This window comes from Bos indicus, chromosome 4 (assembly GCF_029378745.1).
Source record: "Bos indicus isolate NIAB-ARS_2022 breed Sahiwal x Tharparkar chromosome 4, NIAB-ARS_B.indTharparkar_mat_pri_1.0, whole genome shotgun sequence".
Taxonomy (NCBI): Eukaryota; Metazoa; Chordata; class Mammalia; order Artiodactyla; family Bovidae; genus Bos; species Bos indicus.
This window is the reverse complement of record NC_091763.1, coordinates 13,905,667-13,932,027: the sequence shown is the minus strand read 5'-3', so window position 1 is coordinate 13,932,027 and position 26,361 is coordinate 13,905,667. Positions and strand designations below refer to the sequence as shown.

General features: G+C 41.6%; 1 protein-coding gene across 4 annotated transcripts in view; it reads left to right on the top strand.

Moving 5' to 3' along the window:
• The window catches only part of SLC25A13 (solute carrier family 25 member 13), a 231,063-nt gene that overhangs the window by 97,261 nt on the left and 107,441 nt on the right, over nt 1-26,361 (top strand). For all 4 annotated transcript variants that reach the window (XM_070787512.1, XM_070787511.1, XM_070787513.1 and 1 more), the window contains one exon: nt 23,377-23,516. In XM_070787512.1, coding sequence (XP_070643613.1) covers nt 23,377-23,516 — 140 coding nt within the window. The remainder of the gene's footprint in view (nt 1-23,376; nt 23,517-26,361) is intronic.

The window sequence follows — 26,361 nt, the reverse complement described above, 5'->3', positions numbered from 1 at the left end:
TACGAAGAAGATACTCAAATGACTGTCAAATTTTAAAATAATAGCGGACATTTCTCACTGAGTCAGGTAGAGTCCTTCAGTGGAGGTGAGTGCTCTGTACAACAGGCTTTTGCCAGGTAAACACAATCATACAAGTGTGGCAACCTTAGGAGTGTTTTCTTAGCCTGTACCTTTAGAAGAAGCCAACAGATAGTAGGTTTTTCAGGAAACTCAGTGGGGTTAAAGAAATTTTAAAAAAATGGAGTTGGGCAGGAAAGTGGACATACCCAGTCTGTTTCAGTCTCAGGACCCACTGTATTATAGGAGAATTTGGATCTGTGTCCTGGCTCTCTGTCCATGAGGTTGTTTGAGAGACACACTCTTCCCTTGGGTTACTTCCTCAGCTCTCTGCAAATCCTTCTTTCAAGAGTGACCCTTTTGTACGTCAAAAGGTTTTTGACGTACCTGAGTACGTCACCTGAGTATGCATCTTTGGGAGGGGTAACCATGGCAAGAGAGGAAGGGCTGTCTTTTCACCTCCCAGATGGGGACAGTGAGCTCCAGTCACAAGGTGAGCATTGTTCTTGCACTCAACAGCGGGTTATCTGTGGCCTCCCCATCTGTGGCTATGGGGAAGGCGGTGAGTGGCTTCAGAGCCCCCATGTCTCCTGGCCTTGTATTTCATCCAGAGGAGGGCAGTTACATTCTTTATCTGTTTACATACTAGGTTTCCACGCAAGAGCTCATTTGAAGCAGGGCTTCCAGGGCTAAGCTCAGTAAGCACCAGTGTTGTCAACAAGCCGTCAGTGCTCATGCCCCCACTAATGCTGATTCTGATACGCACTAGACAGAAATCTCACGGAGCGTTCCAGTGTCACAGTTCAGTGAAGCCTTGCCCGGTGTTTTCGCAGACCTTGTTTATGTTTACCGTATTTTCATGTCTCGATCACTCCCTGTGTTTGCTACAATGAAAAGATCTTGATTAGGCCTATTTTGTTCCTTTGATATCTACGTCATTATGTTCTCCTGTTTCCTTTGAGGGAAAACATGTCTCCAGTATTCTTGTTCTCACCATGTTTTCTTATTTTGATACCTATATTTGTAAATGTTATTTTATATCAACAGGTATATTAACATATCAGTGTAAGTAGAAAATTCTACTTCACAATTTGCTGTTCTGTGTGATTGGAGGAAAAAAAGATTCTGTTCTAAATATTTGCATTTTTATTCTATTTTATGTGATACTGATTTTTAACTCGTGATTTTTAAGTATACTTTATTGACATAGACCATACATGCAGAAGGATTCATGTCATAAGTGTGCATTTTGATGACTTTGCACAGTAATCATAACTTATTTTTACCACCATACAGATCAGAAAGAGAGTAGTGTAGATCCTGTCCCAGTTAGTGCCCACCACCCCCCTCTGGTCCCAGTGAGAACAACTGACATTTATTTGCTTGCTTTTAAACGTAATAAAGATGGAGTGATACAGAACGTACTCTTCCATTTGTTTTGTTCAGATGTTATTTGTGAGGTTCATCCATGTTTTTGTTGTATGTTTTTTACTTTCTTTTTCTTCGATGTGTAATATTCCATAATATGACTATACCCTAATATTGTTACTCATTCTAGTGTTGATAGACATTTGCATATTTTCCATTTTGATTGCTGCAGATGTGCTCTGAACATTCTGTTTTTTAAAGCTTTTTATTTTATTTTATTTTACTTATTTTTTTAAAGCTTTTTATTTTATATTGGAGTATATCTGATTAACAATGTTGTGATGGTTTTAGATGGATAGCGAAGGGATTCAGCCATACATACACATGTATCCATTCTCCTCCAAACTCCAGTCCCATCTGGGCTGCCGCGTAACACTGAGCAGAGTTCCCTGTGCTATACAGTGGGACCTTGCTTGTTATCCATTTTAAATATAGCAGCATGTAGGTCTTCTCCCATTCTTCCCCCCGGCAACCATAAGATCTGAACATTGTTTTATATGTTTGTGTGTGTGTATGATGTGTGTGTAGGTATTGTAGGAGCAGAGTTGCTGAGTCATAGAAAATACGTGTATTTAGCTTCAATAGATATTGCCAAACAGTTTTCCAAAGTGGTTGTACCACTTTGCAATCACACCATCAGTGTGTGAGAGTTCTAGTCAGTCTACTTCTCTGCAGACACTCGCTGTTATAAGTCACTTTCATTTTAGTGTTCTATCCATGGCTTTAATTTGCATCTTTCTGATTACTTATGGGCTGCAGAACCGTAGAAAAGTCTTTATTGGCCATTTGGGTGTCCTCTTTAGTATGTTTCTGCTTTCTAGGTGAAAGGCCTTTGAGGGTGTCTTTACTCTGGGACTTGTACTTTTATTCAATTCAAGGAATCCTGAGGAACTGAAGTTCTTAATTTTAAAGTTCTTAGTTTTAATTTGTAAATACTACAAATCACCAGTATTTTTTTTTTTAATCAATAGTGCTTTTCTTAGATTTAAGAAATCACTGCTTACCCCACAGTCATGAGGATATTCTTGTATACTACCTTTTTTTTTTTTTATTGTTTTGGCTCCACATCACAGCATGCTGGCTCTTAGACCCCCACCAAGGATTGAACCTTCTCCCCCTGCAGTGGAAACACAGAGTCTTAACCACTGGACTGCCAGCGAAGTCCTGTCTCCTGTATTTTTAAATATGTTTTGTTTTAATTTTTTTGGTATTTATTTTTATGTATTGTATTTTTATTTTTGGTTGCACTCGGTCTTCATTGCATTCCGGGCTTTCTCTAACTGTGAGGGGAGAAAGGGGGCTACTCTCTGGTTGCGATGCTCGGGCTCTGGGCACATGGGCTTCAGCAGTTGTGGTGCAGGGGCTCAGTTGCCCCATGGCGTGTGGGATCTTCCAGACCCAGGGATCAAACCCCTGTCCCCTGCATTGGCAGGCGGGGATTTGTTTCTTGTTCAGTGTGCCATCAGGGAGGTCCTCCTATATTATCTTAACAGAAGGTTTCTTTTTCTTTCAAATTGAGATGTTAATCTTTTTAGCATTTACTGGCTTTTTGGTGGCTTATCTTTGGGTATAGCAGGGTGTTGAGATCCCGGCCCCACTGTGGGTGTCTGGTTCGCCCAGCACCACTCAGGGGGAGGGTCACTCTTCAGTGCTGCACAGTGACACTGCTGTCCTGAATCAGATGTGGGTCTGTTTCTGAACTCTGTCCTCTCATAATTATCTGTTCTGCACCAGAGCTTTACGGCCTTAATTGCTAGATCAGAGACAGCAGACTTTTTTCTGTAAAGGGCCAGATAGTAAATATTTGGGGCTCTGTGGTTCATAGGATCATTCTCACAGCTACTCAGTTCTGCTGTTCTGTGGATGCATGTGGCTGTGTTCCAACAAACTCAATTTGTAAAGATAGCTGGTGGCCAGTGTATCATAATTTGCTGACCCTTCCATCAGTGTATAAACAGGAACGTATTCCAGTTGATGGTGTTAAGACTAGGGATTAAGACACTTGGTAGAATGGTTTGGTTGTGGTGATATTTGGGTGTCTGCCATGAGCTGGGAAACAAAGAAGGGTCTTTTCTTTGTGTGTAACATGGTTTGATTGGCTTGAGAAAGTGACTTTTGAACACAAATTTGAAAGAGGTAAGGCAATTCATCATATGGAACAGCGACGAAGGAGGGGAGGAAGAATGGCCTTTGCCCTGGTCGGAAGGCTGGTATGTTCTTGGCACATTTAGGGAACAACAAGGGGGACCCATGTGGACTAAGTGAGGCAAGGGGGTCCTGGTGGGAGAGGAGCTCAGAGACGGATCTGATCAAGGAGCACGCTGTAGGCCAAGGTTAGGACTTGACTTTGATGGTGTGTGAACTGGGAAACCATTGCAGGTTGCTGGATTTATTTATTTGCTTTTTAGTGGAGGAGTGTCATGGTCTGGTTTATATTTTAACAGCATCACTCTGGCCATCGTGTTGAAAATAGATCATAGAAGGGCTCAAGTAGGAAGAGAGAATGGTTAGGAAGCTGGTGCAGTACCCAAACGAGGGGTCGTGGTGGCTTGGACCTGAGTGGGGTTAGGGATGCTTTGAAGGGAGAATCAACAAGGGGTCTCTGGCAGGTTGGATGTGGGCTGTGAAAGAGATGCAGGAGGCAAGAATGATTCCAGAGTCTTTGGCCAGATTGACTGAGTGGGGTTAGGGGTGTTTTGAAGAGAGAATTAACAAGGGGTCTGTGACAGGTTGGATGTGGGCTGTGAGAGAGATACAAGAGGCAAGAACGATTCCAGAGTCTTTGGCTAGATGAACTGGAAGAGTGGAGTATCAGCTGGTAACTTGGAGGACTGCAGGCTCAGGGTGCTGGGGACAGAACAGGAGCCCACTGGTGAATGTGTTAGTTTAATGCATATGCCTGTGTATGTGTGAGTTGCTCAGTCGTGTCTGACTCTTTGTGACCCCATGGACTGTAGCCTGCCAGGTTCCTCTGTCCGTGGAATTCTCCAGGCAAGAACACTGGAGTGGGTTGCCATTCTCTGCTCCAAGGAATCTTCCTGACCCAAGGATCAAACCCAGGTCTCCTGCATTGGAGGCTGATTCTTTACCATCTGAGCCACGTGGGAAGCCCATTTTGATGCCTACTGGATATTGAAGTGAGGAGGTCAAATAGGCACTTAGGTATGAGTGTGGAATTTGGGAGATAGATATTTAGTAGTTATCAGCAAATAGGTAGTGTGTGAAGCCTTTCAACTGGACAAGTGAGATAAAAGATTAAGGTGGGGTGTCCGTTGAATGCTTACTATGCTGTAGGCCTGGAGATACAACAGTGACAAGACGGAAAAATCCTTCCATTCAGGCAGCTTACGTTTCAGGGAGAGACACGGGAAAGAAAGTGTGATGTCAGGTTCTATCCATAAGGTAAAGCAGGCTCAGTGGGGAGGAGGGATGGAGGCTGGCCAGGCAGACCTGGAAGAGTCTGTGTCCCAAAGTGACTTGATATGAATTATGTGGCTCAGACAGTAAAGAATCTGCCTGCAATGCAGAAGACCTGGGTTTGACCCCAGGGTGGAGAAGATCCCCTGGAGAACCAAATGGCAACCCACTCCAGTATTCTTGCCTGGAGAATTCCATGGGCAGAGGAGCCTGATGGGCTACAGTCCATGGGGTCGCAAAGACTTGGGCACACCTGAGCGACTAAGCTCATATTTCGGGAAGAGGTAGAGCTGTGGGGTCTGGGGGTTAGGGTCACTTGGGAGGTGCTGTGACAGTCCAGGCAGGGGTGATGGAAGCCTGGACTGGGTACCAGCGGGGCCATTCCCAAGAATGAATCCTGTATGACTTGGCTCCTGATTGGCTCTGGGTAAAAAGGGGTCAGAGGAAAGGAAGAGTGGGGGATCTGGGAGTAGCTGCTGAGCTTGTTCCCCTCCGAAGACTTGTGGTTTTACGTATGAGAGAAGGGAAAGTGAAAGTTGCTCAGTCATGTCCGACTCTCCTTGACCCCATGGACAGTCCTTGGAATTCTCCAGGCCAGAACACTAGAGTGGGTAGCCTTTTCCTTCAGCAGGGGATCTTCCCAACCCAGGGATCAAACCCAGTTCTCCCGCATTGCAGGGCGGATTCTTTACCAGCTGAGCCACCAGGGAAGGCCCTGGTGAGAGAAGGGAAGTAACTGTCATTGTAATATTGAAGTTTATTGATCACCTACTTCATACCCGCCCTGAGCTAAGTGCTTTACACATAATTGACTATGTAACCCTCACAGCCTCGGAGGCCCGACCGGTTATAATTCTCATTTTTCTGATGAGGAAACGGCCTTGGGGAGGTTGAGTAACTCTTCTGTGGTCCTGGAGTTGCCTGCGGTGGAGCCGGGGTAGCAGCCGGCCTCATTCTCTGTGCCACACCGCCTCCCGCTGGCGCTGGCCAGGTTCTGTGAGGACCAGGCAGCCTGCCTTTGTGATCCAGGTCGGCCCCGTTCACCCTTCACTCTTTCAGTCTCTGTTAGACATTAGAGGGATTTAATGCAGTTTTTTTTGCGAAGAAGTAAAGAACAACAAGTAAATGCATTAAAGGTTTACCAGACTGGAAAGTAATTATAAGAAGGTTCCTGGATTAGAGTTCTCAGTACACATAGAAATGCCTTGGTTACAGACGTCCAAGTATTTTGTTGAAAGGCACTTGTGATGGGCTCTACCCGCCCGGGTGGCTTTATCTTTTGATGTGAGCAGATTTTTGAGTGGAGGGGGAGTCATGGAGTTGTGGGAAGGGATGGGGAGGTGGCCTTTGAGCAGACGGAGGATAGTAGGGGCGGCCCCTTGAGTGAAGCGTGGGTGCTGGGAGCGGGGGCCCCATGTGATGGCGTATCCACCGTGGGCCTCTGAGCAGGAGGGTTTTTGTTTCTATTTTTGTTAGGAGAGGCAGTTGGGAGTCCTCCAGTGCTTCAGAGAGGACAGGGACAGAATCCGAGTGATGCTTGGAAAAGGTGGGGTTTGTTGTGCTGACTGGAGTGGGCAAAGCCAGAGGCAGGTGTGCCTGGGATCCTGGATTCCTGAAACAGAGAAGTAGACGACCACTCCCATTGTGTGAGTGGACGGGCTGAAAGTCAGGGTTTGAAAGGACTTACCCACCTTCTGAGCAAGTTGGTGTAGGGTGGTTTTCCAAAACTTTCGTTTCCCCAGGTTTCTTATTTGTTGATGCTGGGAAAGCAAAGCATTTTCATTATGAATTTTAACAAAGAGGTGTGTGGTTTAGTGAAAATGTTAACCTGATATATTTAGTACACCTACCAGTGATTGGTTTTCTCATGATGCTAATTTAACATTAACTACCCTATTGATCAGTGTTTCTTAGTAGTTGTATCTGCAGTAGGCAACAGTAATACCTAACTCAGTACTAGTGGAGGACCTGAATCTTAACTCTGTCTAGCATAAGTCCCAATCAACCTTCTGAAAATTCAGAGTACGTTGTATACCAGAGTACTTCCTTTAAGTTGAAATGTAACAACTTTACTTGCTTAATGCCATCACATCTTTCTTTTCCTTTGACTTTTTTTTATTACTTGTAAACAAAATTTCATGAAATGTTTCATATGCAGTTTTACAGTTTCCATTCTTAGTATATGAAGGTAAGCACTCAGTTTCATTGTTGCGTTGGTGGTGTGTCTGTCCACAGTTCTTAACTGGCCTTTAACAGCAGGGATTCTCAACTCTCTGGTTCTAGATGAGCGTTAGAGCGCTTGAATGGCCACAGCTGTTAGTTAACGTTTTCTCAAAATGAGCGTTTGCTTTGAGCAAATCTCAAAGGAGTCAGTGATCTGCCAAATGACTGGAACTATTTGCTTTTTTAAAGAGGGACAGTTGAATGAGTAGACATATGTTAGCTAAGACTTTTCCAGCATTGCTGTTTAAAAACTTCAGTTGCAAAATCGTCTTTTCCCTGAGCCACACTGGGAGACTTGGCTGCCTTGCTGTTTCAGCTCTGTCAGTTAACCTGGAATCCAAAAGAAACTAGCCCAATATTGATCTTTTATTGTAAATCGCAGTGGCCTCTTGTCCTTTAATCTTAACTATTGAGCGGTAGTCTTAAGTTTGGTTACTTTAAAGTGGTGTCTCCTGTTTACATTAGTGTTGTGTGAGACAGGATCCTCTAATTAGACAAACTTGTACTTTACGAAGGCTCTGAGAAGTCCTGCAGAGAAAAATAAATTAACTTTGTCCAACTATTTGAACAGAACCTACCATTCCTTTGTGTGTGAGACGTAAACACAATCCACAGAACTAATGAAGCGACCTCGAACACTCTTCTCTAGTTAATTCTCTGACGTGTATGTTGGTATTTGGAGGGGCTTTTCCTGGGTTCACAGTTGGATTTGTGCAGGAACACCTGCTGTGATGAAACTGAATTGGAATGCTCTGGGAACATGGATAGGTTAGATGACATGAGGAATTATGTAGAAACAGCCTGCTTCAGTCATTCTGATTCCAGCTGCAGAAAGCGATGAGAGCAAAAAGCACGCAAATGAGTTTTGAAGATAGACACTCAAATTTAATAATAAATGTAAAAAGCTAGCGGAATGCAGGTATTGAACTAGAAGAGGACTTTTGCCATAATTTTTTTGACACCCACTGGAAAGAAGGTCATTTATTATTACCTTTGTAAAGACACTTGAGAAATGAAATATTCAGAACGATGACTGAGAGGGAAAATGGTTGAATCATAAGGGCCGTTTTTTGAGCAAAGTTCACTGTTAATGTTAATTCTGATTTTGATATTTCACAAAAACATGTTATTTTGGTGAGAGGACATTATTACCCTGTAGTAGATTTTATTTCATATTTTAGGGAGGTCCCAAGTATATTTTCTTATGCACATTCTGCTAGAGAATGGAAATATTGAGTAAGAGCAGTGTGAATTTTAAGACTAAATAACCTCAACATTGCTGAGAACTGGTGTGCCTGGGGGCAGAGTGGCTTGTCTGAGATCCTAGAGACTGTGCAGAAGCCGTTCCAGTTCATTGGGTCAAAAATCCACTATTTGCGAAAAGCTAAATACGGATTTGCACGATTGACCATAATGGCTTCAATTTTGAAAGATAGTGGTATCAGAGAGCACTTCCAGTTGGTGGGATAATTTGAGATTCGTCTATGCTCAGATGGCTAAAATATCGTGCTACTTTTGCTACTTCATCACCCCATTTTAAAAATAGGGAGCTGGGGGCAGGGAGGCCTGTTGAGAAGGTGAAGGAATGTCAATTGGAGAGTAAATCACAGTAACCCTGTGAAGCCACTCCTTAGTTAACTACCGCCTGAAGGTTAACTGTTCTTTAGAAGCCGGTCAGCGTGGAGAGGCCGAATTGGGGGTTTCTGGTGTGTGTGTGAGCGCGCATGTGTATGTGTGCACACGTGTGTGTAAGATGAAGGAAGAGGAGAACTGGTGAACAGGAAAAAAGGTGTGGAAAACAGAAAGCCAGCGGTAAATCCTGAAACTTGGAGTACTGGGGAAGATTTGACTCTTTTAAACTGTACTGCTCACTTAAAAAGAGTAAAATTATACCATTATTCTTTCAGTATAGGAGGAGATAAAAATACAGTTTTTCTAAATTGGAAAATTTGCTGTAATCTTGCTGCTAATGACTGATTTCTTCCAACACTTGCAAGGCAGTTTTTGCTCCGATAGGTTGATAAAGGAAACAAAATCAAGAACATATTGGAAGTTCTCAGAGAAAATTACAGTTTAGGTATATGTTGGGGGTGGATAGTTAGACATTTTAATTGAAATAAAACAGTTTTATACTAATAAGGGATCACTGTGGGTGTACATTTGTAGTACATCTGCTCTTGAGCATTTAAGTAGGGTTAAATGTATGTTAATGCTTTTGCAAGAAAATTATTTTTGATAACATCCGTCTAAGGAAACTGGCTTAGGAAATTGGTGTTTTAAACAATAGAGATATTATACTTGCATTTAAGGAATGAATCAGGATTCTTTGTACTGCTTTAAAAATTTCAAAGCGTTGAGAGTTTTTTGGTGTGTTCCTCTCCAGTGGTAAGGAAAGTTAACAGGAATTAACACAACAGATGAATTATCAAGAATTAATACAAGCTTACACATCTGGAGAATGACCGCAGTCTGCTATGTATACTTCCACACACCATTTTTAATGACCTGCTACTGCTAAGTCACTTCAGTCGTGTCCGACTCTGTGTGACCCCATAGACGGCAGCCTACCAGGCTCCCCCGTCCCTGGGATTCTCCAGGCAAGAACACTGGAGTGGGTTGCCATTTCCTTCTTCAATGCATGAAAGTGAAAAGTGAAAGGGAAGTTGCTCAGTCGTGTCTGACTCTTAGTCCCATGGACTGCAGCCTACCAGGCTCCTCCATCCGTGGGATTTTCCAGGCAAGAGTACTGGAGTGGGGTGCCACCTACTTTTGATTTTATGGAAGACTGCTAATGATTTATTCTCTCCAATTGAAAATAACTTTTTCTTTCAGATAGGTTGGAAATATCTCAGTTGGCCTCTCTCACTGTTTGATTTAGATAATGCCTATGATAGAAGATTAGTGTCAAATGCTACATAGTTGCCAACTCAGAACATTTTTCATTGTGAACCAGCACTCACTATGATGGCTTAAATAGTGTATTAATCTTGAGGATTAATAGATCCGTCACATTTTAGAATAGGAAGGATTCTTATCAATAAGGCAGAGCACAGGCTCTCATTGTAGTAGTGGGGGGTGTTCATTACAACTGTGGACTCTGTGGCTCCATCGCAAATCTGCTGAATCAAAGTTTGTGGGCGTGGGGCTTGGAAATGTGTTTTGAACAAGCTCTCCCAGGAAACATGGTTCACCCTGCAGGCGAACAATGGCTGGTGTCATTTATGGCTTTATTTCATGGACATGGAAACAGGCACAGGGAGGGGAAGGTGACTGTTTTCATAGGAACTGCAACTTCGTCTTCTGACACTAACTGATGGATGATATTATTTTCTAGAATGCCCCGTGACCTCATATCAGGGTAGTCCCATCTATCTCTATGCACAGAATTGCAAGAGTTTTTTGTTGTTGTTGCTGGTGTGGGGGGTTCTAAGCCTTCATTTATTTATTTTTATTATTATTTTATATTTTTGGCCACACCCCAAGGCATGTGGGATCCTGGTTCCCCGACCAGATATCTAACCCATGCTCTCTTCACTGTAGAAGCTCAGAGTCTTAACCACTGGACCAATAGGGATGTCTTGGAAGAGGTTTAAATTTAGCCCTAATTTCTACATGCATCGGCACCTCATATGGGCTTCAAAACTATGTTCAGCTCAGCTTGACTGTGTGCGTGTACATGAGTCTGTGTGTGTACACTTATTTTTTGAAAGATACTTATTACGACTGTACCTGCATGTTCAGAGTAATAATAATAATACAAAGTTTACAGGGGCTTATAGAGAACTCAGTTTAATGAGAAGAGTCGAGCGTGTCAAGTGCTTATTCTGTACTCGCCGTTTTAATGGCGCCCATTTTCCCCCGGAACTTCCTTGAGCGAGTCTGAATTGTAGCCAGCACACTTCTTTCCTCCTCAAACCCTTAACTGTGATTAATAGAAAGAGGCACTTGTCAAAAGGGTTGGAAATGGCAAACCGCGATACTGGTGCGTGTGGCCGTAGAGATAGGTCTGCATCCACTTTACTCCATTATGTTATTTAACTTCCGAATTCAACAATTTGTCTTTTGCTCTCTACTTAAAAGATGATGGCCATATAAGCTGCTGTTAACCGTATCAGCAGGGTGGAATATTAAATCCCTTCAAGCGAAACCACAACTTTCTTTGAGGATTTAGCCACACAGTAGAAAAAGCACCCCAGTGAAGCTGTTGAGAAATAAAGGGCGCTGTTCGCAGCTCTCCCTTTGCCTCAGAGAGATGGATTACTTTTGGGTTTAACTGAAACATCCTTATTGTGTTTATTGTATTAATGAAATTTTTAGGGTCCGTGAGAGTGAGAAAGATTATGGTTCAGTGTTTGGAATAATGTAGCTTGATGAACCTTTTTTATTTTAATGGGAAAGTCGTTTTCCTTGATTTGCAGCTTCAAAAAGTGAATCTTTTGGAAATGAAAGTGCACTAATTTAGTTATACTGTATGGAAACAAAAATGTAGAAAGTTAGAATTTGCATAAGTGAAGACCTCGATGATTTCAGATTATAGTGTGGTGGAGGTTAAGGAATAAGAGGCCATAGAATTTGTAAAAACAAATTCAGTCTAACCACTTAATGGCATGTGCAAGTAATTTGCCAATTAAATATTTCTAGTATCTGAAAGATCTTCAAAGTAAAGAGTGGAGATTCTTAATCTTTCTTAATTTCATACGTTCAGAAACATAATAGAAAATTACTTAGTTTTTCATCACTTTTCATTCAAAATTTTAATATGTGAGCTAAAAGAAAGAGGAATTTTAAGTGTTTGAAGAAAATGATTGCTTTTTGAGAAATATATAAACTATGATATTTCTAATCACACTATGCCTGATTTTCTTTGTATCATTTGTAAATATTTGGTGCCCAGATAACAATCTTCATTATAATTAAGACTTTAGATTTTGAAACGTTACCATTTTAATGGTTACCTACTATGTTTAGAACATTGTACTGGGCACACTTAGATACAAAGCAACCCTTGAGGTATTTTATTCTGTTTATACATTGAGAGAATGGAGTTAGAGGAAGTAATTTGCCTAATATCACTCATTAATGAGAAGCAGATTTGAGGGCTCCAGGTTTTGAGAAACCGCTTTTTTTTTTTTTTTTAAGGCAATGGCACCCCACTCCAGTACTCTTGCCTGGAGAATCCCATGGACGGAGGAGCCCGGTGGGCTGCAGTCCATGGGGTCGCTAAGAGTCAGAGACGACTGAGCTACTTCCCTTTCACTTTTCACTTTCATGCATTGGAGAAGGAAATGGCAACCCACTCCAGTGTTCTTGCCTGGAGAGTCCCAGGGACGGGGGAGCCTGGTGGACTGCCGTCTCTGGGGTCGCACAGAGTCAGACACGACTGAAGCGACTCAGCAGCAGCAGCAGCACCCATCTAAAGTGTATTATCCCATGTTTTTTAGTCTATACACATATTTGTGCAACCGTAAGTTTTAGAATATTTTCATCACCCCAATAAGAAATGCTCTTCCTTAGCAATCCTCACACCCCATCCTGGACATTGCATATAAATGCAGTCATACATGTGGTCTTTTATAACTGGTTTTTATGTTCTCAAGGTTCATCCGTGTTGTAGCTTGGAATAGAACTGTTTTCCTTTTTATTTAACACATTGTTGCTGGATATACCACATTTTCTTCATCCATCTTTCAGTTACGGACATTCTGGTTGTTTCCACTTTTTGGCTGTTGTGAATAATGCTGCTATCCTGCACAGGTTTTTATGTGAACATGTGTTTTCACTACTGTTGGACATATGCCTAGGGGTGGAGTTGCTGAGTCACTCAGTAGTTAGTTGCTCAGTCATGTCTGACTCTCTGACCCCATGGACTGTAGCCCACCAGGCTCCTCTGTCCATGGGATTTCTCAGGCCAGAATACTGGAGAGGGTAGCCATTTCCTTTTCCAGGGGATCTTCCCAGCCCAGGGATCGAACCCAGGTCTCCTGCGTTGTGGGCAGATTCTTTTACTGTCTGAGCCATGAGGGAAGCTCTGGGTCACTTGGTAATTGTGTTTAACTTTCTGAAGAACTGCCAGGCTCTTTTCTGAAGTGACTGTGCCGTTTTGCATTCCCACTGTCCGTGGATGTTGATTTCAGGTTTCTTTACCTCCTCACCAACGCTTGCTGCTGGTGGGGGTGAAGTGGTATCTGATTGTGATGGTGGTTTGGTGCTTTAGTCACTAAGTCACGGCTGACTCTTGTGACCCCAGGCACTGTAGCTTGCCAGGCTCCTCTGCCCATGGGATTCTCCAGGCAGGAATACTGGAGTGGGTTGCCATTCCCTTCTCCAATCTCATTGTGATATCTCATTTTATTTGCATTTCCTTAATGGCTAATGATGTTGACCATCTTGTCATGTGCTTATTGGCCATTTGTCTTTGGAAAAATATCTTCTCAAATCCTCTGCTCATTTAAAAAATTGGATGATTCGTCTTTTTATTATTTGAGTTGCAAGAGTTCTTTATGTTATTCCAGAGTTCTTTATCAGATACATGATTTGCAACATTTTTCTCCCATTCTGTATTCTGATTTTTCACTTTGTCAATGGTATCCTTTGGAGTAGAAAAGTTTTAAATTTTGAAGAAGTCCAATTTATATATTACTGTCTTTTGTTGCTTGTGTTTTTAATATTATATCTAAGAAACTATTTTCTAATACAGAGTCACAAAGATTTATGCCTATGTTTTCCTTTAAGAGCGTCACCGTTTTAGCTCTTATGTTTAGATCTTTGGGCTTCACACGTGGTGCTGGTGGTAAAGAGCCTGACTGCCGATGCAGGAGACATAAGAGATGCTGGTTCAATCCCTGGGTTGGGAAGATCCCCTGGAGAAGGGAATGGCAACCCATTCCATTATTCTTGCTTGGAGAATTCCATGGACAGAGGAGTCTGACTGGCTACACTCCATAGGGTTGCAAAGAGTCGGACATTACTGAAGTGACTTAGCATACATGCGTTTCGGTCTTTGCTCCATCTTTGAGTTAGTTTCTGTATATGATGTGAGGTAGGTTCCACCTTCTTCTGCATGTGGATATCCAGTTGTCTTGGCAGCTTGTGTTGAAAAGACAGATCTTTCCCTACTGAATCGTCACCCTTGTTGGAAATTAATTGACCATAAATATAAAGGTTTATTTCTTGACTCTCAATTGTATTCCACTTGTCTTACGCTCTAAGTCACTTCAGTTGTGTCCAACTCTTCACAACCCCTTGGGCTGTAGCCCACCAGGCTCCTCTGTCCATGGGATTCTCCAGATGAGAATACTGGAGTGAGTTGCCAATTCCTTTTCCAATTTGTCTTGTATGTTTATCTTTATGCCAGTACCACATAGTCTTGATTACAGTGGCTTTGAGGTAAATTTGAAATACAACTTTGTCCTTCTTTCTTGAGATTGTTTTGGTTATTCTGGGCCCCTTGAATTTCTATGTGAATTTTAGGATTTGCTTGTCAGTTTCTAGAAAGACAGTAGCTGGAATTTTGATAAGGATTACACTGAATCTATCACTTTGTGGAGTATTATCATCTGAAGAGTATTAAGTCCTCCTGTTTATAGACTGTCTTTCCATTTATTTACGTCTTGCATTTCTTTCAACAGTGTTTTATAGCTTTTAGAGTATAGGTTTTGCATGTTTGTTGTTAATTTTTTTCCTAAGTATTTTATTCCTTTTAAGGCTATTGTAAATTGAATTGTTTTCTTAATTTCTTTTTGGGGTTGCTTACTTCCAGTACATAGAAATGTACATTTGATTTTTGTACATTGATCTTGTATCCTTCAACAATGCTGGGCTTCTTAGTTCAAAGAGTTTTTTAGTGGATTCCTTAGGACCTTGAATATAAGGTCATGTCATCTATGACCCATCTTTTAAAAATCACAGCTCTTTTTTTCACTACAATCATACTGTGTATCCTGGGAAACATATTGAGGGGAATCGATTGAGTTTTTGAGATTATATTTAGGAAAGAAGTGATTATCACTTTGTAATTGTCTTTTTATGATCTTAAAAAAAAATGCAGCAGACTTTTAGGCTAGAAACATTTGTGTTGGAAGCAGAGTCCCCCAAAATATACTCAAAGGCTCTTTGAGCTTATTTGGTAAAGTCTTGCTTTAAATAGTATCATCATTATTTGGTGATATTATGGGAACTCTAGATCTTCCAAACATAGTTTGTTTGGCCCATATTGCAATAACAATGATTATACTTTAAGAGATAAGCATTCTAATTTGTTTTTACTTTCAGAAGGAGTGACTGAGCTGAGAAAACTATGACTTTAAATATCCAAAATATAGATCTAATATTTAGATATTTATATTTCAATTATAATTCACTTCACTTCTGATTTCATTTATATTTCACTTCTAATTTAGTTTTGCTTCTTTGCCTATATGGGCTCAACCTGGGGGTAAGATTTTTAAGACCTTGTACTTTGGGGAGAGACCACCTAGTTTTTTTAAGTTAGTAATGAATCTGCCAAGTAATGCTATTTGAAAGCCATTAGCTGGTATGTTATGAATTACAATCATCTGTATGTATGTATATATGTATTTATTTCACTGAACCAAATAAGAAACCAAAAAGCATAAAATATTTTCCCTTTTCCTTTCCAGAACTACAAGTTAGGATGATAGGTTTAGAAAGCTCAAATGGTAAAGGTTTAATGAGAGGAATGGTCCTAAGATAGCCTGCTAGAGTCTTTCAAGGTAAAGCTCATGGAATTTTCCATGAAAGCAAGAGAACAGAGCAGAATTTGAAAATCATTTTGGTTTTTAGTTTCTCATTTTCCAGCTATATGATGGAAGGAGTACCGTTACCTCTCAGTGCCTCATCAAGGCATGGGGAAATCTTAATCAAATGTTAAATGAAAAACTGATTTGAGTCTCCTAAAAGAAGAAAAGGATATTAACCAGGGATGATATTACAGTGTCTTCCAAAGTGAGGAAGGAATTTCAGAACTCAGTGTGACCCTTGGGCTTTTCAGTATTCCTATTCATAAATGCACAGGAAAATGTCAAGGCCAAGAAAACCAATACCCCAGAGTGACTTATTGGAACAGGATGAACTATTCAAATACTTAGGTATCTATAAAATATTTTCAGAGAAAAAGTGTGAATTTTCCCAACTGACAAGATTTAATACTTTAATTTCTTAAGAGTTGATTAGCTTTGAAAATGACTATAGAAACCTTGCTACTTTTCCTTTGTCCACAGTCCTTCTTCCCTCTTGCACGTATCATTTGGTTTGTTTAACTAGAATTTGGTAATCTTACAATATTTTAGTACACAAACCTCTGTTAGGTAAGTTTGGAGAGTGAAAAAGAAATTTTGTAGAGATTGTACCAAATAATAAAAAACTCCAGGTCTTTTTTCTTTTTTTCCTGCAGCACTCCATGACCAACTGCTCTTCCCATAGTGACCTTTTTTTCACCACAAATGTTGCATCAAATTCTTGGGATTTGAAAAATAATACCTGCTGCTGGCAAGTGATGCCAGCATCTATCAAGTGCCTCAGCCAGGATCTGTCCTGTCTCAGTGACACTAGCTGGCTTTGATCCTCAGTATTCCGATTAGACCCTTAATTCACTTCAAAAGAAAGGAACCCTTCTTCATGCTGTTGCTCTTTACTGAGAAACTCCCTCACAGATTCATCTGAATAAATCCTCCACAACTTTCAGGACCCAGATCAAGTTTTATCTTCTCCAGGAAGCCTTTTCTCTCCTACTTTGTAAATGCATCTGTCCTTAAACTTGTGTTTCCTTGCTGCAAGGAACCCTGGCCCTTTAGCCCTTAATTCAGCATGGTGTTTGGATGTGCTGTTCAGTTATTTCTCGTGGATTGGCCTTGGAGTCAGCACTGTGTCTTCTCTGGCCCTCCTCCAGCCTGCAGGACCTGGCACAGCGCTCCCACCTGGGCGGGCTGGCTGACAGCTGGCAGTCTTAAAGTGGCCAGCATGTTAGAGGAGAACTGAAGATGGACACCGTTCTCAGGCCCGTGTAGTTTGGACACTGTCCAGCTCCAGGCAACACGGGCCACAAAAGCCAGGATGTGAATGTTGTTCACCGGGTTGTACGACCTGCCTCTCTCCGGGGTCTCCAAGTGGTCGATGTGTACACTGACTGCCTTACATTAGCTCTTCTGAAAAATCTTTCCTACCTCTTTCCTTTCATATCTTTGGTCTGTTTCAGTCTGGGGTTTTAAACCCTTCTATAGCCCGTTAGGACAATGTTTTTCAAAATGAGGTTCTGGACCCTTAAATTAGAAAAACACGGTGGTGGTTCACTCACTAAGTCATGTCTGACTCTTTGCGACCCCAGGGACTATAGCCTGCCAGACTCCTCTGTCCATGGAATTTCCCAAGCAAGAATACTGGGTTGCCATTTCCTTCTCCAGAGGACGTTCCTGACCCAGGTATCAAACCCAGGGTCTGTATTGTAGGCAGATTCTTTACTGCTGAGCTACTAGGGAAGTCCTAGAAGAATGTAGGATGTTAATTAAAATGCAGCTTCTTTAGTCCACTTGTATCAGCCTAGGCGAGGGGCTGAAGACTTCTGTAAGCAAGACTGATAATTCTTATGTGTGTGTGTGGGGGGGTCAATCCCCACCCATGTCCAACTCATTGAGACCCCATGGACTGTAGCCCGCCAGGCCCTTCTGTCCATGAGCTTATCCAGGCAAGAATACTGGAGTGGGTTGCCGTTTCCTTCTGTAGCAGATCTTCCTAGACCAGGGATTGAACCCACACCTCCTGCATTGGCAGACAGATTCTTTACCACTGAGCCACCAGGGAAGCCCGGTTAGACCCTTATGCACTTCACTAAAATCTTAGGATATGATTGATGAAGTGACTTCAGTAGGGTGGAAACTGTAGTGCCTCAAAAGGTTAATATCACTGTCCTCAACCTGTTACACCGTTATAAACCTTTTCTTCTTCAGTTAAATTCAGCCACAACTTAGTGAGTATTTATTTGCTCTATGCCCACCATGGTGCAGGCGTGGGGGAGAACCAGATGGGAAAAATATAGTCTTTATTATTAATTTATGTCAGTTCAGTTGCTCAGTCGTGTTCGACTCTTTGTGACCCCATGAACCTTAGCACACCAAGCCTCCCTGTCCATCACCAACTGCCGGAGTCTACCCAAACCCATGTCCATTGAGTCAGTGATGCCATCCAACCATCTCATCCTCTGTCATCCCCTTCTTCTCCCACCTTCAGTCTTACCCAGCATCAGGGTCTTTGCAAATGAGTCAGCTCTTCGCATCAGGTGGCCAAAATATTGGAGTTTCAGCTTCAGCATCAGTCCTTCCAATGAACACCCAGGACTGATCTCCTTTAGGATGTACTGGTTGAATCTCCTTGCAGTCCAAGGGACTCTCAAGAGTCTTCTCCAACACCACAGTTCAAAAGCATCAATTCTTTGGCACTTAGCTTTCTTTATAGTCCAACTCTCACATCCATACATGACCACTGGAAAAACCATAGCCTTGACTAGACAGACCTTTGTTGGCAAAGTAATGTCTCTGCTTTTTAATATGCTGTCTAGGTGGGTCATAACTTTCCTTCCAAGGAGTAAGCGTCTTTTAATTTCATGGCTGCAGTCACCATCTGCAGTGATTTTGGAGCCCCCAAAAATAAAGTCTGACACTGTTTCCACTGTTTCCCCATCTGTTTCCCATGAAGTGATGGGACCAGATGCCATGATCTTCGTTTTCTGAATGTTGAGCTTTAAGCCAATTTTTTCACTCTCCTCTATGTAGAAAGGTGTTAATAATCTATGTAGAAAGAAAAGATAGATAACAAATGTATATTCACACAGACCTAACTGCATCCTTATGCATACTATATAGACCTATCTTTTTGAAAACACATCAGTAGTTCAGATCTGTAGGACAGACAGTCTGTAGAGATAACATGTCTCAGAGATTACATTTAGCTCTAAACTTCAGGGGGATGAGATTTCAATTCTTCAGTCAGACATTTGCATAAGAGAGACAGACTCCCACAGAATAGTGGAGAAAGCTCTGTACTTCGGGTTCAGAGTTCACAGTTTTGAATTCAAGTCAGAGCTCTAGTAAGCAGTAAATGATAGTTACTTATAGGAAAAATAAGATTGTTGGTTAGAGTGAGATGCATTTTATTTATTTTAATTAATTTATTTTTTAATTGAAGGTTAATTGCTTTACAGAATTTTGTTTTCTGTCAAACATCAACATGAATCAGCCATAGGTGTACATATGTATGGAGAGAGTAACATGGAAACTTCACATTACCCTATGTAAAATAGACAGCCAATGGGAATTTGCTGTAAGTCTCAGGGAACTCAAACAGGGGCTCTGTATCAACCTAGAGGGGTGGGATGGGGAAGGAGATGGGAGGGCGGTTCAAAAGGGAGGGGACATATGAGATGCATTTTAAACTAAGTTTTGAGTAACCTAAATTTATTTAATTTATACTTCTATAGCATATAAATATTAAAATGGATTTTAAAAAATGCCTTAGCTTTATATGCCAATGTCAGGTTAATATCTTCTGTTACTTTTTTTTGTATTAACACATTTAATTTGCATGTGTTTAACCTAAAACACATTTTTGCTACATTTAATTGATTTGACTATCCAGCTGATACACCGTTTTTTATAACATGTCTGCTTTTGTAAATGTCTCTCATCTTGCTCATGCTGGCAGAAGATATGGAGGATGATTTTCCTCATCACTGCCAGGAAGTTCCTGTTGCTCTTTGTAATAGTTTGCTGGGGTTGCCGTAAAAAAGTGCCACAGGCTGGGTGGCTTAAACAACTGAAATTAATTTCTTACACTTCTAGAGGCAAGAGTTCAAGGTCACGGTGTTGGCATGATGGGTGTCTTTTGAGGCCTCTCTCCTTGTAAATGATAGTCCTCTCCTTGTGTCTTCCTCTGCGTGGTCTTCCTCTGCATGTCCGTGTCCTAACCTGTTCTTCTTAATAAGGATGGAAGTCATATTATATTACGCCACCACCTCATTTTCCTGGTGGCTCAGATGGTAAAGAATCTGTCTGCAGTGCAGGTGACCTGGATTTGACCCCTGGGTCAGAAAGATCCCCTGGAGAAGGGAATGGCTACCAACTCCAGTTTTCTTGCCTGGAGACTCCCATGGACAGAGAGCCTATGAGCTACATACAGTCCACGGGTCACAAAGTAGTCACTTTTAAGGTTCTAGGGGCTGTGACTTCAACAATACAAAAACAGCACAGCACACAGATCTCATGTCCTGTCAGCCCTGAAGTCTTCTGTTGCTGCTGCTGCTGCTAAGTTGCTTCAGTCGTGTCCGACTCTGTGAGACCTAATGGACGGCAGCCCACCAGGCTCCCCTGTCCCTGGGATTCTCCAGGCAAGAACACTGGAGTGGGTTGCCACTTCCTTCTCCAATGCATGAAAGTGAAAAGTGAAAGTGAAGTCGCCGAGTCATGTCCGACTCCTAGCGACCCCGTGGACTGCAGCCTACCAGGCTCCTCTGTCCATGGGATTTTCCAGGCAAGAGTACTGGAGTGGGGTGCCATTGAAGTCTTCTGTTACGGCACACAAAACTCTCATCATGAGCTTGGCTTTTCAGCTGTATCACTAACCTCCTCAAGGTCTGCAGTGCTGGACTTTTTGTTCTCCAGAGACATCATTTCTTTATGGCTTTTACTTATTTTCCATCCGCCCATGATTCCAGTTAACATCTTTCATTACTTCCTATAGGACATTGAGGGAGAGATCAAGAAAAAGAAGGACCTCATTTTTGATAGTTATCCTATGATTATTTCATTGACCATTATTTTATCAAAATGGTTGGCAGAAAGGACTCTACTTCTCCGGCTTGGCAGAAAAGTGGTTAAAAAGTCATTTTTGTTTGTATATTTCTCTAAAATTTTATTATTGTATGTAAACATTTTTTATAGATTAACAATGTAGATTAAAAGATTTTAATAGATTTTATAGATTAAAAGGTTTCTTTCTTTTGGTCACATCAAAGACGCTTGCTCCTTGGAAGAAAAGCTATGACCAACCTAGACAGCATATTAAAAAGCAGAGACATTACTTTGCTGACAAAGGTCTGTCTAGTCAAAGCTATAGTTTTTTCAGTAGTTATGTATGGATGTGAGAGTTGGACCATAAAGAAAGCTGAGCACCAAAGAATTGATGCTTTTGAACTGTGGTGTTGGAGAAGACTCTTGAGAGTCCCTTGGACTGCAAGGAGATCCAACCAGTCCATCCTAAAGGAAATCAGTCCTGAGTGTTCATTCGAAGGACTCATGCTGAAGCTGAAGCTTCAATACTTTGGCCACCTGATGTGAAGAACTGACTCATTTGAAAAGACAGTGATGCGAAGAACTGACTCATTTGAAAAGACCCTGATGCTGGGAAAGATTGAAGACAGGAGGAGAAGGGGATGACAGAGGATGAGATGGATGGGTGGCATCATTGACTCGATGGATATGAGTTTGAGCAAACTCCGGGAGGTGGTGATGGACAGGGAAGCCTGGCACGCTGTAGTCCATGGGGTCACAAAGAGTCGGACACGGCTGAGCTACTGACCTGAACTGACTGAATGTAGGCTCTGCCTGGACAAGGGATCGTACCCATGTCTCTGCACTGGCAGGCAGATGCTTTACCACTGAGCCACCAGTGGCCCAGTTCTTAAATCTCAATTCTAGTTTCACTTCATTTTCTTATGTCCTGGCTCGCTCTCTTTTCCTCTGTCTCTCTCTCTTTTTTTCTTCCTAGAGAAACAGAATAAATGCAAAGAAATTGAGGGTTACATTTAAAAAGTTTTTATTTTATTGTCCTCATCAGGGCCAGCCTGAGGTTTTCTGCCATCTTTTATAAAATTCATGTCCGGCATAATTCTGATTTTTACTGCTTCCTGCATGCAAATACACAGCCAATCTTATGCTGATGGCAGCACTAGTGTGTCTTCATGGCAAGACTTACAACTCTCTGGAAACTTTAAAAGCATGGAATAAAAACTTGTGGGTGTAAGGGGGGTTGGAAGTAGGAAATTTGGGGGAATCAGTGGAAATACATGCCAAAGTTTTTGGCACCCTTTAGAGAACTAAAGAATTTACTTCTTTTTTTCTTTTTTAAAATCTTTGCAAAGGGGAAGAAAAACAAGGTAGCAGGCACAGTTTGCTCATAAAAGTGAGCAGGTTTGGTAGATATATTTAAAGATGTGAAGGCCAGGACAAATCCAGTTATGTAATTTGTGTCCCTGTACCCTCCAAGCATACACTCTGGTTGGAAGGTGGGGAGACTAGTAAATAAAATCATGAAGCTTTAGAAAAGTAGAGTTGTTTTTTTTTTGTATCATTTTTTCTGTTCTCTGCCAGTCTTCTTACAGTTTTGTCTTTAAGTTTTTTTATTTATAAGTATTAGTTGCTCAGTTTTGTTTAATTCTTTGCTACCCCCATGGATTGTAGCCCACCAGGCTCTTCTGTCCATGGAATTCTCCAGGCAAAAATATTGGAGTAGGTTGCCATTTCCTTCTCCCGACCCAGGGATGGAACCTGGGTCTCCTGCATTGCAGGCAGATTCTTTATGGTCTGAGCTACTGGGGAAATCCCATAGTAGAGGCTAAAAAGAGGGTCAGTATGTGTCAAGTCAGAGTGTTCAGGATAAAGTTAAAGGATTGGACTGTTGGCTCTTTTTCCCATTGCCTTCAAGTGTGGCCTGCTGAACAGTGGAAGGTTTTAAAACTCTTTCAAGTCTTAGTGCTGTTTAACATATGCTTAAAGGTTTATATCTGACTTCCAAGTCCTCAAAAACATTTTAACGGCTTGATAAGGAGGGCTATATTTAAGAGTTGTATCGTGTTCTCAGTGTTTCTTTATGAATATGTGTGCTTCTTGCCACTGAAGACTGATTTATATTTTCTGTGCCTAGAGAATAATATTTGTTGAAACAAAACAGATGATGATACAAGATTTAGCTGATTGATGCTGGCCTGCTGCTGCCTGTAGGCCTTTTTATGTGTGTGTGACTTCTTGATTTTTTTTGTTTTATTGGATGGGATTATTTACTTCTAGTCTGTTAGACTCCTGCATCTATTTCTGCCATGACTTTAAAATCTGTGTTTTTAAAGTGGAGTTCCTTTTTATATGAAAAACATAGCAATATGCATTTAATAACAGGTTTTAGAAGGAGGTACCTGATTTGCTTTGTTTTAATCTGGTTTGTTGTAATCAACCTTTCTTTTTCTTTCTTCAGAGGATGTTAAGCAAGTTTTTGGACAGACCACAATTCATCAACATATTCCATTTAACTGGGATTCAGAATTTGTGCAACTACACTTTGGAAAAGAAAGAAAAAGACACCTGACATATGCAGAATTCACTCAGTTTTTACTGGTGAGTCCAGCTCTTGTAAAAGGTTAAAAAGAATGGATGAATAAATAAAACTAGGATCCCAATCCAAATTTGCTAACCCTGGCCAAACCATCCTATTTGGAAGTATTTCTTCATTAGTATGTAGAAACTATAGGGTTAAACAGGCTCTGATACAGCCTGGAACCATTTCATGCTTAAATGGAATACACTCTGAGGACCCTGGAAATTAAGTGATCTGCTGAAAGGTTATATAAATCAGGAGGGGCGAGTTGGAACCTGAACTCTGGGCTTATGACTGGTTCCACTACTGTGTCCGTGCTAAGTCACTCTGTTGTGTCTCTTTGTGACCCTATGGACAGTAGCCTGCCAGGCTCCTCTGTCTGTGGAATTCTCCAGGTAAGAATACTGGAGTGGGTTGCTATTTCCTACTCCAGGGGATCTTCCCCACCCAGGGATTGAACACGCATCTGTTACCTCTGCATTGGCAGGCGAGTTTGACTTCTTGGCTTATGACTGGTTCCACTACTACTTACTTAATAATTTTGTTATCCCTTTAGAAATGGACAGATGTTGTCACCAGCATCTAACTGTAGAATTATTTGCGTTTTATAGACAAGACATTGGATCTAAAACTTGACTGCATATTGGAATCACCTGGGGAGTTTTAAAAACTATTATTGTTTTGGTCCCCCACCTCTAGAGATTAGATTTTGTGAGTCAGGTGTGTGTTTGTATCTGGGGTGAAGGGCAGAGAGGGCTTGCTTGGCACTTGGAGTCTTTTGAGGCATTTCTGTTGTGCGGCTAAGTGTGAGAAACACTGTTCAGGGCACATGCTATCCATAGCTGGCGTTCAGCTCTGCGGGAGTTGTCTGCATTTCTGGCATGCCCCTCAGTCCAGTCCCTCCTGCCTCTGCTCTTCACTTCCCCCTTTGGGGTGCTTTCAATGGGCCATTGATGATGCCAACAGAAGACTCATAACACCATTGAGTTTTCCTCCCAAAGCATAAGATGGTGTTAATTCTGATAGAGATCAATATCTGTATAATATGTAGGTCTATGTGATAAACCACTCTTTCAGATTTTTATGCATTTGTTTCCCTAACAATTTGATTTTATTTATATATTAGTAAATATTGACATAACGTTTAAAAGACTTGTTTAAAATAATTGGTTTGCTGTGTTTTAATTCCGGGTCCTCAGGAAAAATTTGCTAAGGAGATCATCTTTTTCTTTTTTTAATTGAAGTGTAGTTAAGGTACAGTGTTACATTAGTTGTAGGTGTACTGTATACATGGTTTATCATTTGGATACATTAGGAAGTGGCCACTATGATACGTCTAGTAACATGTAGTTACATGTGGTAACAAAGTTATTACAGTGTTGACCATAACCCTCATGTTGTATATGGCATTGTCATGGCTTATTGGTTTATTTTTACTGGAGGTTTTCAGCTCCCTTACTTTTCATCACCTTTTCATCCCACCCGCCGCCCCATCCACCTCCTCAAGCCACCTTCTCTTCTGTTATTAGTAACATTAGCAGTGGGTATGGCAGTGGGTTCGTGATGCCTGTTTCCTGTATTCCTGAGACCTTGCCGGAACCCTGAGGAGTGGTTAGAAGCACAGCTGCTGGGTGGAGGGGAGGGCCCGAGGGCGCATGCGTGCTGTGCCATGTAACCACTCAGTCAGCATTTTGTGGGCTCCATTCTTAGGCACCAGCATTTATAACTGGCTGACTCTCCTGGGTGCTTTCTCTTTGTGACTTTTACATGCATCATTATGATATATAGAATTTGTTACACTTTTTAGTTTGCTTTTATTTTCCTGGCCTCTGAAAATGTAAAACAAGATTTATTAAATACATGCCTTTGTATTTTTTAAAAAAAACATGTTAATATCTATGAATTCCTGGTTGCAGTTCTGTGTAAACATAAACCTGCTTACGTAACTCAGGTGGAGATGGCCTGTGAGTTGTTAGGTTTGTGCTGTTGTTTACGCAAGACATCATCCGCAGTAGGAGGTGGGGTTCGTTTTGATGAGGAATAATTGCGATAATGCTATTGAGACAAATGCCTTCAATTGACTTTATGGAATACAGCCTAATTAACTTTTAGGCTTAATGGGATGTTAGCAATAGTAAGGATGATCACCTTTCCCTTTAAGCAAGTATCAATTACGTGGACTCATGAGTCAGCTATAAGCCACGCAGATTTTTCTGGGCCTTCCTCGAGATACGGACGAGCCAGAGTCAAAGATGAGAGATGACTCAGGGGTTACTGACCAGGTTTGCAGCTGCAGCTTGCAGGCATTCGCTCGTGTCTGACTCCATTCTCTATGTAATGGTGAATGCGCTCATCCCTCGGTGTCCTTCATGGGATGCTTTTGACTTCATAGTGAGATTACAAGTGCTAAACTTTGACTAGGTTAAGATGGTTTAGGTAGATAATTCGGGCCTTGCTTTTGTGTTCCACTCCAGGCCCAGATTTCAAAGAATTAATGTGTGTGTCATGACAGACTTAATATAAATGCCACTGCATTACCAGTTTAGACGTCTGCCACTGGGTCTCTCTCCCACTGCCCCCACTCAGACGCTTCCTTTGAAGTCTTTTCTGAATGACCTCAACTTTAAATACTTTGATTGTCCTTTTGGACTGTTTTCTGGATTAAGGGAACTCCTTAAAATGTAAGTGACCTTTAGGGCTCTTGCTGTGTTAAGCATGATCCCTGCCTTTCTGCTCTGGGGCAGGTTATAGAAACACAAGCACCAGCTCCCTGGCTGGTGCCCAGGTCTTGAAAGAACTGCCACCATGCATGTCCCTGCTTGTCACCTGAGGAGGAAGAGGAGCAACTGTGGGGTCCGCTGAGAA